This window comes from Leuresthes tenuis, unplaced genomic scaffold, assembly GCF_036924035.1.
Source record: "Leuresthes tenuis unplaced genomic scaffold, fLeuTen1.0.hap1 SCAF_18, whole genome shotgun sequence".
NCBI classification, from domain to species: domain Eukaryota; kingdom Metazoa; phylum Chordata; class Actinopteri; order Atheriniformes; family Atherinopsidae; genus Leuresthes; species Leuresthes tenuis.
The window spans coordinates 5,292,668-5,305,468 of NW_027325372.1; the positions used below are offsets into that span (position 1 = coordinate 5,292,668).

Here is a 12,801-nt window from a genome sequence, read left to right on the forward strand (position 1 = left end):
TTCAGGATGACACATCACACGTATTAGCATGTCCAACTTATCTTTACAACCCTTAGATCTCTTATAAAATCACATTCATTGCATATGATACAAAGCTAACGATTGTGATCAAGTGAAGAACTCACCTGTGGCTGAATTTGTATGTATTTTCTTACAGATAATCCTACCACAGCCAAAAGCTAAAATAGATCTTATTTACACACAAACTGCAGCAGAGCGGACACAAATAACTGTCCCTTTTGCAGAAGCTGTCTCTGCGTTTCGGGTCATGATGGTGTCGCTCTGGGGAGGTGGCCATGTTTGTGTTTCCCTGTTGTCTGATTCTTAGTACAAAAGGTCAGAGGAGGAAAATGCTGATGGCATTTTGAATGGCCAAATGCATGTTGGTGCGTGGGTGAGAGAGGGAGGAGCCATATCGCATTTGTCTGTATGAGTATGCATCGCTTTCTTGCAGTTTTTGTTTAAGTGTGGGTTTTGTGTACGTGTGTGTCCCTTCTCGGTGTGACCACAGTTTGAGGTTAATCGTGGTGTCTGTATTCAGCTCTTCTCTCTCTCGGATCAGACCTTATTTTTCCTCCTAAACCTTTTAACCTCCATCTGTCTGTGCCTCTCAGTACTGTATCATTTCACTTCCACTCTCTGCTTCCCTGTTTGTTTGTGTTTTTCCCTCACCATATTTGTTTGGGTATCGTGATTTTCTTTTTTTTCATTTATCCTTTCAAAATCTGTGTTCTCTGTCTCTCATTTTCACTGTCTGCCCTTTCCCTGTGTTTCATGACCTTTAGTTTTTCATTTGTTTATCTATCCAAGATTAATCTCCATATGTTCATATTTCCATATTGTTTGTGACCAAAAGAAGACCCCTAATAAGGCTTTCTCAACCTTCCACTGCTGGCTTCTTTCACCTGTCTTCATGCATCTTTTTTTCTCAGGCTGTTCTTTTATTTTTCCCCCCCCAGGACCAGAGAAGGGCAGATGTGTGGCATCAGAATATTTCACTGAGCCAGAGATAGAGATCACAACAGAAAACACAGCCAACATACTCAGTAAGTCACATAAATATATATGTATATATTATGTATATCTGTTTATTTCAATTGATCTATTCTAGCAGATGTCTGACAGTGATACACTCATTTGAATGATCTGTTGGTGCAGAGAAGTTTGTAAAACTTCCACCATTCAGCTGCTAAGAAGGCATCTGTTATTTTCAGTGTTTGGTGATGTGATGCCCTGTGATACTTCAAATGGGGCCAAAACGAAAGTTTTATCTTCCAAACACATAATTGATACAGTTTGAATGATACAGTGATATCGTTTAAATGACAGATGTTTGTGCAGATGAGTTCATGTTGTAGTGTGAATAAGTGCATGTAAAATGTTCCACATTGATTTAGTTATTAACAGCCCAGTTGCCACTATAAAATGTTTTCTGTACATTTCTTCTTACCATCTCCTCAAATCCAATATAATGTATAGATAGATAGATATATAGATAGATAGCACTTTGATCCCTCAGGAGGTTCCCTCTAGGAAATTAAGGCTCCAGCAGCAGTGCAGCACCATTAAAAAAACCGATTATGTTCTTATTGCACAAACTGTTGGTCAGGCTAACTGACTGCTCCTCCTTATCCTCTGTCCATAACTATTTTTGTAGCCTGTGTTTCTGTGCATCAGTGCCAGCCCTAACAATAAGAATAAGTTGGTCATTTCTTGAAAAAGATTCTCCTACATTTTGGGGTTATATAAAAAGCAACACTGCCCAAAGTCTGTTACAGTAAAAAAAAATTGAAGTAAGCAGTAAGATAAACTATAACAGTGTTTCTGTTTCTACCACAGAGAGCCGATATCCTTTAGTTAAGTTGGATATTTTAGTTCAACTTTTGTGTCCAGGCTCCTTTTTATTTAACAAATAAAGCTAAAGATCAGAAAAAAACCCAACAACAAAGAAACTTCTCTGTTTGCCTTCAGCTAAACATGTGTAAACAAGAGCAGGAGAGGCTTAATAGGAATCCGGTGTCCTCGTCGGCCTCATCAGTCCACCATCCTCACCTGCAAACAAACACTACACATGTTTTTACTTTGAGAACAAAGTCTTCATCATGTAAGGCGCTGCGGTCTGTTCGACCTCCTGCAGGATTTTGTAAATAGTATAAATAAATAAAAACAAATGGATAATTAATAGATGTAGTACATAAATACTGTGTAACATTACCTTTAATGCCAAAAAGCTAACAAAACAACCTGTGAAGAACTTTATTAATTTTTAAAAAACTCTGCGTGTACTGAATAGATTTTTCATCCAATAAGTAGCTAAATGTATTCAGAGTGCTCAATGAAGTTCCCCACAGAGTTCTTTGTCTCTGAGCACTTTTAATGATTTAAGATGTTGACACTATGAACTGGCCTCAAAAGTGTTCTCCCCTCTGCAGTTTGTTCTGCCTCTTTGAAGTAAAACACACAGTGTTAGAGACACCAAGGGGAGGATGTGCGGTCTGTTAAATGCTAGATAAATATCCCAAGGTGGGCACACAAGTCATAACACTGCAGAGGCTGAGGGGGAGAGGGTGGTGAATAAATCATAACTTTACTTAACTTAGCCCAGACTGAGCTCCAGCAGACCTCCGTGTACAGGGAAAATGTAGTAAATATGTTAGTACCTATAGCTATATATGTTAATAATTGTAATTTTAACTTTCGTTTTTTAAACCCTTGATATGCTTTTATATAATTGTTCATAACTTTAATATAAATGGGATGTAAAGACACTTTATTTTACCTTAAAATACATCCGACTTTGACAGATTTTTTTCTCATATTGAACAAAAGACTTAAAAAAAACAGCACAGAATATTTCCTGGAGACTTTTCTTTATTGCATAATCCTGCTGTTTCACAGCTAACCTGAGTGAATCTTAAAGGTAGATGAAATAAAGCTATTCTTCACATCAACAAAGATTAATATATCTAACAATGTAATACTTAAGTGTCAACTATTTCTGCACACAAGTCATTCCATGTCAGTTCACTAAATGTTCCACGTTCATGGTGTGGATTTTTTGGTTTCACACAAGTGGCATTAATGATAATAGATTTTTTGACAGTCTTTCAGGTTCTTGCAGTCAAATGCTGTGGAGGACTAATATAGTTTTATTATATATAGAAGTTATATGGTCCCACATTGTTGGAATCAACAACCCTCCATTTAAAAGTCCAATCTGCCTTTCACAGGATGGTGATAAACTAAATACAGGACTAAATACCAGAACCAGCGTCTCACTAGTAACCAAAGTTAATTTTTTGACCGCCTGCTTCAATAAGACGTACGTAAGGATTCCAAATACAAAGCAGTTTTCAACTCCAAACGCTGAAGGACCTGCCATGTATAATTATTCTTGCTAACTGGAGAAAAATAATAAAAGTTTGAGGAAGTAGTTTTGCCAGTATTTAACTAAACCTATTAACCTTTTAATGAAAAAAGTGTTGAATCGTGGAGAAAATGCAAAGCCCAACAGAGCATCACAATGTTATTACAAGCTGATTATTAATAATTTGAATTAAGCTACACCAAGAATCTGCGTAAAAGACAAAAATATTTTGAAAACACATCCTGATGTGTAAAGAAATGTCATTTTTTTGGCTTCATGTTTTTCGTGTAGCTAATGTGTCTGTCTTTGCCTTAAATTCTTGAAATGGGGATAAACCAAGAATCCATTTGGTAACATTTAGAACTATGCTTTGTTCATTGTGCTCTGAATTTGTATCCTTTCTCATGTTTATCCTTGTCTGACCTTCTTACCAACTCTCCCTCCTCTTTCTTCCAGAAATGGTTCGGACTGCCACTCCCTTCCCTATGGTCTCTCTGCTCTTCGTGTTCACCGCCTTTGTCATCAGCAACATTGGTCATATCCGACCGCAACGCACCATCCTCGCTTTTGTTTCTGGTATATTCTTCATACTGTCAGGTAAGGTATGCATGCAGCAACAGAGACACCACAAATGAATAAAAAGCTGGAGACAGTGGGGTATTTCATGCTCGATTCTAACTTTAAGATGACGAACAATATCCTAACTCCATACAACAACTTTCACTCATGAGGTGGATCTTTACTTACTTAATAAAAACCTTGTTGTTATGCAGACATGAAACAAGGTTTGAGAACAATTAAAGCTCCACAGAACCTTAATTTTATACTCTGGAACAACAACATGCGGTGGGATTTTAATAGTTTCTTTCGTGATTTTTCCAATTATTCTGACGTGTCTTGTAATCACTGCAAAACAGCCTGAGAGAGAAACCTCAGTGTGCAGCTGTCACAGCATCTGTGGATTGAGGGCCTATAGAGAGTAAACACGTTTTTTAGCTGTACAAAAGGAATGTCGCCCATGGGTTTTGTGCCAAAAGTAAAAATGGGCTTCATTCAGCTGATGGGACATATGCATATATCTGCAGAACGTTTTTCTTTCAGCCTGTCTCAAAGGTTTATGATCAAGTTATTAAACTTCCTCAGCTGTGCTCAGGTCAGTCTTGTCTTACCTAACTTTAAATTAAAGTCTTTACAATCCACAATGGGAAAGACTTAAAGCTTATCTCCTCACTAAAGATTAAAAAAGCGAAGGATTAAATAATGGCTGAGGTCACAGTTTTAGTGACAACTCTGTGACCTTACTGTCTTCAAATCATATTGCTTTTTCATTGCAAAGTTATATTCTTCTTATTTCTGCAGCAACACAAACATTTGGGACCATATATTTTTCTCCCTGCTGTCTAAATCACAGTTATTGATGTCTTGGCTATAGTGCTGTAGTCAGGCTTCCTAAACTGTAAATAAGTGTGTTCAGTAACGCTTAATTGCAATTTGATTTTAAAGCCATTTACTCTACTGTATTTCACTTTTGTTTCTTAGCGCCATGACTTGACACCTCTGTGCTGGAATCTTACGGCGATATGCAATCTACCTTTTAGTTTAGTTTTGTCAACTTGTTAACTAAAGTGAGAGAATGATTGGATTTCTGAGCTGACGTCCATATTGTTTTTTTTTTTTTATCTGGTTAAATAAAGGTTATAATAAGAATATTAGCTGATAGCTGTAATGCCCCAAAGTCCTGTTTGACAACAATTACAAATCAGTAAGAAGAAATGCCTCTACACTATTAGAATTGGTGAGTTTAGTTATCACCAGAGTAAATTCAGCCTACGGTATCGCAAAGTTTAAAGCAACAGTGCATCACCCTCTAGCAAAAGAACAGTGCTGTTATGAAGCTTATATCGCTGACTGACGATGAATGCGTTTCAGTGCTGCAGCCAGGTTGTGCTCTGCTGCTTCCCTCTTACCACAACATCTATGTCGCAACCAGGTTACATGTGGTCTGACTTTAAAATCTAAAGGAAGGTAAAGGAAGATTAACAAGACCCAGGGGAAACACTTTAGAGAGAAGCAAAGTCTGTTAGACTCTATGGTGGGATTCATGAATAGGAGAGATTTAAGGAATGAGTTGAAAGGGTTATCGCAAAGTAGATTTGGTCACATGAACTGATGCAATCCACTATAACCAGAGGAGTGAGGGATCACACGGGGTAGAGTAAGACAGATCATAATAAATCCAGAATTTCAAAATGAAATGGGGAAACACATGAACATAACCATGACAAATACAGCACTTACTCACTAAAATGTGATCATTCAGAGAATGCTTTCTGTTGTCTGAACAACCATCGGTATGTCCAACCATTAGTTTATCAGGACTTTTTAGAAAGGTTACACATAGTCATATTGCATCAGGTGTAAAGCTGATGCAGAACTGCCTTAAAGCCCATTAGCTGTCATACTAGCCACTAGACATCTCTGGCTCCAAAAGACGGCATTAACTTTTCTCATGAAATGCTAAACCTTATCTGAGCAAGGGTAATTATTCTTGGATATATGGCGGGGAATTAATCGAATCACTGGCACAAAGCATGCAATACCACAGTACATAGGTAGCGCTGTACCTATTTCAACTATCACTAATAGATCCACTTCCGGTTGACGTGTTCGCCACCAGCAACAAAACTAAGGCATTCGAGAAAGATGGCGAACGAAGAGCAAGATGAAGCTACGTCCCTCTACATTTGTGATGAGTATGGTTATGGCACAAACACAATGCACAGCGGCGCATTCTCCATCGCTGCGTCGTTTATTTCTTTCTGACGGCGGCGACAACAACAGTAATATCATCTCCTTCGACTTCCGGGTGACGATCCGATCCACTGTCGCCTACAAACACGTTCAGTGGGCATTTGGATTGACTTATCCTGGGATCTTAATTCGATCGCAAGTAACCCAATCCGATTCGATTTCTTGTCAGATTAAGCTATCTACATGAACTGAATAAGTCAATCTTATTGTAATTTAGCCATTAATCCGATCCAATGGCCCGCATGTAACCACACTGACAGAGACAAACGAGACAAACAACCACACACACGCTCACTCTCACTCCAAAGGACAATTTTAGATACAACAATTAACCTAACATGCATGTTTTTGGACGGCGGGAGGAAGCCGGAGTACCCGGAGAGAACCCATGCATACACGGGGAGAACATGCAAAGTCCACACAGAAAGGCCCCAGCCGGGAGTTCGACCACTTTTCCAAATATGAAAATATATATCACTTCTGGCCCTAAAAAGACTAATATAGCATCAGCTTAAGGCTTTAAAGTGGCACTTCACAAACCACTGGGTAACATCACAGTGGTTACATCCATCTCAGATATCCATCTCATTGTAATAAGCTTGAATTTGGCACTATCTTTGAAATGCCTTGAGATGGCAGGCATATGTTGTGATGTGGAGATATATAGATAAAACTGAATTGAGTTGAATTAAATATATACAGCATATAGTTTATGTCACAAACTCAGCTGTCAGCTAGAATAAGATGTTAAAGAGCAGCAGAGCAGAGAAGAGGCATGCTTTTCAAAAGTCAACATCCCTAAAGGTTAATGATTAAAAAAAAAAAAAAAGACGGCTTGCTTGATGGAAGATTCACTCGGCTGCTCTTAGTCGTCCTTCCCAGCTGACAGCTTGTCAGACCATACCTTGTTCTTGCTGCAGGCTGAGCTGGGAGAGGGATTTAATTCCAAATTATAGCTTGCTGCTGAGAAAGCAGGGCAGGGATGATTTGATCTTTCGCTGCAGGTTCTTACCACACCTTAAATCAAACAGTCTAGAAAGCAACTTTATTGAAGTCAGATGTTTCAAACAGAAAGTCACTAATGAGGCGGTTGATTTTCTTCAGGACGATGCATTCATGATCGAGGAATTCTCCTATTACCTCAATGCAGTAAGGGGACTGGACATTAGCCTTCATTGCAGTCAGAATCTATTCCAGACACGTAGCTGACTGGAAAGTCACTGGGTGAAATGTTCGATCATACTTTCATAGATCTTCATGCTAAAAGAGATTATCCTTGAAATGTATTACATTTATCCAACTTATGTGGCTACAACTCAGACAACCACATATTTCTATGTGCTTTAATGGTACCTTGGGTATATTCATCATGGTTTGGGGTGGGCTCCTGTTTTTCTTTGTAATAATTCAACCGATAGTATGTTTACAGCAGGCTGGGGTGACCTTTTCCACTTTTAACATGGCAATACCCATGATACAAACCCTGGTCTATAAAGAGGTGGTTTTACTCATTTCACTAAGCTCAACTCAAGCACCTTTACTGTTATTTTGAATCAGGCCTTACTAACCCATTATTACTGAAACTTACTTACAGCTAAATGAGAGCAAATCCCTGGAGCCACTTTGCAAGTATCACCAAAGGAGAATGGCTGTAAGAGCAGAAGTTCAATATTTACAGGTTTTTGTCGAAAAATGTCAGTATTGAAATATTAGTATATGATATCTTTTTGGCCACATGCTACTTCCAACTTTTTGATGCCACCCCACACCTGTATATCATACCAAACTACTAATTACGTTTCTGGCAATGATGTCCACTGATCAATAGCCTGTGGTGGAGAAATACAGGAAACACAGACCAAATACAACAAGAGAGAAGACGACAACTAGCTTTGAACCATTTTTCAATGTTGCAGTTTTGTAATTGGACTGGGACCAACACACAATGTGGCTAAAGCAGTTTTTCAGTCAAACATTCCTTGTTTGTTGTATCGCACAATATTGTGAGATACATTTTTCTAAGCAACAAAAGACCGTGTCAGACGCTCCGCATGATACTTTATGTGCTTTTAGTACAAGAGCAGCAATGCTTTTGGAGGTTTTTTGTACTCTAAATTCCTGGAGTTAAACCCAAATACAACATTCAGAAAGGTACAAATGTTGTTTTTCTTAATATTTATTTCATTCACATATTTATTTCATCTTTAACATTTATATTTGGTAAGAAGAAGAAAAAACATCTCACTGTACACACTTTTTTCTTACATAAGCGCAGTGGGTAAGCTTTTGATTTCAGTCCGTATTGTACCAGACGTGGTAGAAGGCTTTGAATTGATTGGGTAGTGTCTACCAAAAACATTTACATATCCCTATTAAATAGCAAGTTAACCTTTGCCCACATGGGTTTGTCCCACCCATTTCTCATTATCATGCCTATAGAAGATATGCACTGTCGGCTGCCACCACCAGGATTCTGAGTATAACATGTGACTATCATCTCATGTAAGGCTCTCGGTCTCGAAAGATAGCTTCAAACAACAGAAGTGTCCCAAGTGAGAGCCATGAGTAAGGCTGAATGAATTGACCAGGCTTGTTCGGCTAAATTGGTTTTTGGAGATATTATTTAAGGGAACTCACAATTATGAGACATTGATAACTAGGTTTCCTGATTTTGTTTTATTACCTTAAAGAATAACAGAATATACCTCTCAGGGTTTAGCTATCCAAACAAATAAAGCCTTGTGATGGACTGGAGGCCCGTCCAGGTTGTGCCTTGCCTCATGTCCAGTGGCAGCTCCAGCCCCCTATAACCCCGAATTGGATTAAATGGGTATAGAAAATAGATGAATGGATGGAATGAATTAATTCAAACAAAATTTTCTTTTAAAAATGAGCCCTATTCTCATGCTTCTCTTCCTACTTTGCCTAAAGGTGACCTCTCATCCCAGCTGGTACTATAAGCCCATCAACATCTGCACATAAAAGCATTATGTTATAGGATACTAACATAGTAGTCCTCATATTTATTACTCAAATAGGCTGATGATGACAGTTGATAGAGATCAGAAATCAGTCAAACTTCAAATTATTTTATTTCATTTTAGCTTTTTGGTGCTGATAGAAAATGTTTTGTTTCTCTTTTAAATATCATCTTGAAATGGCTTGTGAAGTGTTTTTGTTGCCCTCTGTTGCAGAGAGGTGTTTAGTATAATTTTGTTCCACATGTTAAGCTACCCCAGCAAACACAGATCGATGATCTATTGAATTTAAATCACAGACTCATGGTCCACACATCTGTTATGTTTTGACTTCTGTTTGCTCTGCACTTTATTTATTCTACTAAAGGCCACTGGTGAAGTGATTACTCTTCTGTAGAGCAGCTAAGCAGATCTTTTTTCACAGTCAACCCTTGGTTATGAAGCCAGTTATGAAGCCATAACCCTTGGTTATTAGCCTCGCTAATGTGTGTGAAAGAATGTACATCTTAGACTGAAAACATATACTTTTAAACATGAATGAAATTAACAAATATTACATTTACTAGTTCAAATTATTACTATATTTTATTGAAGGACACTTGTACACCTATATGTTCTAAATCTAAAGTGCAGTGAAAACCAAAACTTCTATTCAAATGCAAATCCAAATACTTTTCCTGCCTGAACAAATACATATACTGGATGCTCTGAACACACCTACTTGCTGCTATGAACTAAAGTTTATCACATTCATATTTCCTGAAATGGCTGTATAATAAGTTATGAGCTACTATTGACAAGCATTTGGAAACTTTTAGACAAATTAGTAAGACAACAGGAAATGTCCTTGGAGAGCAAAAAGAATGCACTTTATGTTGATGACTAACCTGTTTCAATGACTAAAGTCCCCTCTGCCACATTAGTGAGATGCTGGAGCTGTGTAATCTATGATCATTCTGTCTCCCATTAGTGTCAGAGTAGTGTTAGGAAGGGAAGTTGCTGCAGCCAACAGGGTGACATCACCTCTTTGTATAACTGCAGGCTCGCTCTCTGATGTTCTTTGGTCAGTTACCTCCCGCAATGAGTTGAGCATTCATCTGATGAGGTGATTACTGGGATGTTTTTGGGACATTATTTGTCCCAGTCTCGTTGCTTATCCATGTGGGAGCTTTACCTCGCAGATGCTAGCTTAGCATGGTGGACTGCTGACTGGACACATGATGTCACAGTAATGTCACCAAGCCAAAACTGAGAAAAACACATTCATGCATGTACTTACACACACATAGTCAGAGGAATGCATACTTAAAACACACAACAATCAATTGTATGTACATAAATGAACTAGGACTGTCATAGTTAATTTAGTAAATTTTTTTTGGTTTAACGCGGCCTGAGCAATTGGCTTAATAAATAGGAGAAAGAATTCGGAGTTCTGAATCTGATGTGTATAATGACTGCAGTTTTTCATTCGTTTAACTGTCATTAGGCCCTGTTCTGTTTGTCGTTTGTTGTCTACCACCTCTTCATTTTTAAGACCACATTGTTGTAGCCTTTCATGTGCTGTGTTTTTTAAATAGACATGTCAAGTCCAATGTACTTTTTTATTTTAAAGATGAAAAACAAGATAAAAGACATTTTTTTCTTTATTTATTTGATTCAAACTCTATTTTTTTAATATAGAGATTAATCATGGATTAACTATGGAAAAATGTGATTAATTGTGATTAAGAATTAATCGTTTGACAGCCCTAGAATTAACACCTAAAAGCAAAATAAAAGGCTTACAGTTTAAAATCAGTATTTCCACATTAAAAGATTGGTGAAGAAAATTCTAAAGCATTTTGTACCCTGTAGAGGAAAGTCAGTCTCAGCTAATAAACTATTACTTGATGACTTGATGACTATTGTTGATGACTGGTAATCATCAACAAAGAACATTCAGAATATAACTCATAAGAACATAAATGAATCACACATACATGCATGTTTCCTTGGGACTACTTAACTAACTAAATTAGTATTTTTCTTAATAGTGTTTAATTGACTTTATTTTTACCCCCCACCTAGGGAGCAGTATGGAGCCATGTGGTAGAGGCCTCATTCAGCTACAGAGGAACACACAGCAGTAGTATGCCAGAGCTGCAGTGCCTTCTTAAATGAAGAGTTTGATGTTTAAATAAATTAAGCTTTTTCTTTATGTAAGAAAGAGTAAATCTATAAAATACTACAGTATTATGAGGTCTGGGATGTGTAAAAACAGAATGTAGTGCATGCAAACTATAAGCAGTTTGACTGTAGTTTGGTATTTCGCTGCATCATCACGGGCAATACAGTCTTAGTTGCCTGGTAACAGCACTGCACTTCACCTGAAAGATATGGTCACAAAGCTAAAACCAAAAGCACACATAGCTACAATAAACATTGTAGCTTTTTGTTGACACTATGACACTATGTGTGGGCTGCTGTTAAAGCAACACTAGAAAAGTTTGTGAACCTTTGAACTATATGCTTCTTACTTGTTTTGAAGTACACTGACATGTTAAGCACATTTATGGGCCTGAAACAGCCCTGAAGGACCAGAGGCATCTGATGTGAAAATTTGGCAACCCTATGCCTATAAAGAGTAAGAAAGCAAGAGGCTAATTTTTTTTTTTTTTTTTACCCCAAGCAGACAGAATAAAACAGCTGTCATGTTTCACGTTATGATTAAATCTGAACAGCTGGTCATTTTTGAGCTCAGAGAAGAATTAAAGGCCTGTGCCCTTATAATTGTCCGAAATTTCTGTCTTCATGACAGAAAGAAAAAGGTCAGAAATCAATGATCACTGATTGCTGGTTTTGTTCCCTGAAACTACAGAATTACAACACTTATGATGGATTTTTTGTTCTATACTGTTTTTTTTTTTTTTTGCTTTTTACCACAAAGAAGTCATATTTTTCTTAAGCTACAAAAAATACAGAATTCAGAGGCATTTTGAAATAATGTCACATGACAGCAGCAAAATCCGTAGTTTGTCTCAGTCAGCATGTTTGTGTTTTTGCCTAAAAAAGCTGCCCATCAGTCTCACCCTGAGGTTACACCATGGTGGCTGCGGACCAGCTGTTTCCTTCCTTCTCTCCTGTTTGTTCTTCCTTCAGTTTCTCTCCTCTTATGCTCTTTGTTTTTCTCCCTTTATGTGTTTTCACCTTTCCTCTCCTCTTGAATGTGTGTGCACTCATTCATGCATAAATGGGGCCTGTGGATGTCCAGGAGGTTGTTGCTGAGAGCATTCAATCTCAACACTGCCATCTGATGGCCAATTAATGACAATGTACTTTTCTCCTCTTATTTCCATGTAGCTTTCTCTTCTCCCCCCTCTTCCTACACTAAATTAAACCTACCTCTCTGAAACAAGTGTTTTTATTTTAAGATTTTATAGAAGCTGAATGTTTACTTGTTACAACAGTTGTCAATCAGTTTTTGCTATTTCATTTTTTCTAGATTTAGTTTGTCAGTGCTGCACTCGGCAGATGTCTCCATCAGATAAACAGAGTGTAACGATCACTCACTTAGATTTAGTTTTTGATGTTGACCTACTTTCTCTATTCAGTGAATTGATTTATTAACACCAAATCCACCATGGTGTAGACAGGTGCCACATC

At 37.7% G+C, this 12,801-nt stretch overlaps 1 protein-coding gene across 2 annotated transcripts in view; it reads left to right on the forward strand.

Annotated features, from left to right (window-relative positions):
* Window positions 1-12,801, forward strand: part of LOC140275078 (voltage-dependent calcium channel gamma-7 subunit-like) — a 37,838-nt gene that overhangs the window by 16,779 nt on the left and 8,258 nt on the right. The window contains exons 3-4 of one of the 2 annotated variants that reach the window (XM_072370468.1): window positions 933-1,046; window positions 3,824-3,964. In XM_072370468.1, the coding sequence (XP_072226569.1) occupies window positions 933-1,046; window positions 3,824-3,964 (255 nt within the window). The remainder of the gene's footprint in view (window positions 1-932; window positions 1,047-3,823; window positions 3,965-12,801) is intronic. The other variant, XM_072370469.1, reaches the window with a different exon arrangement.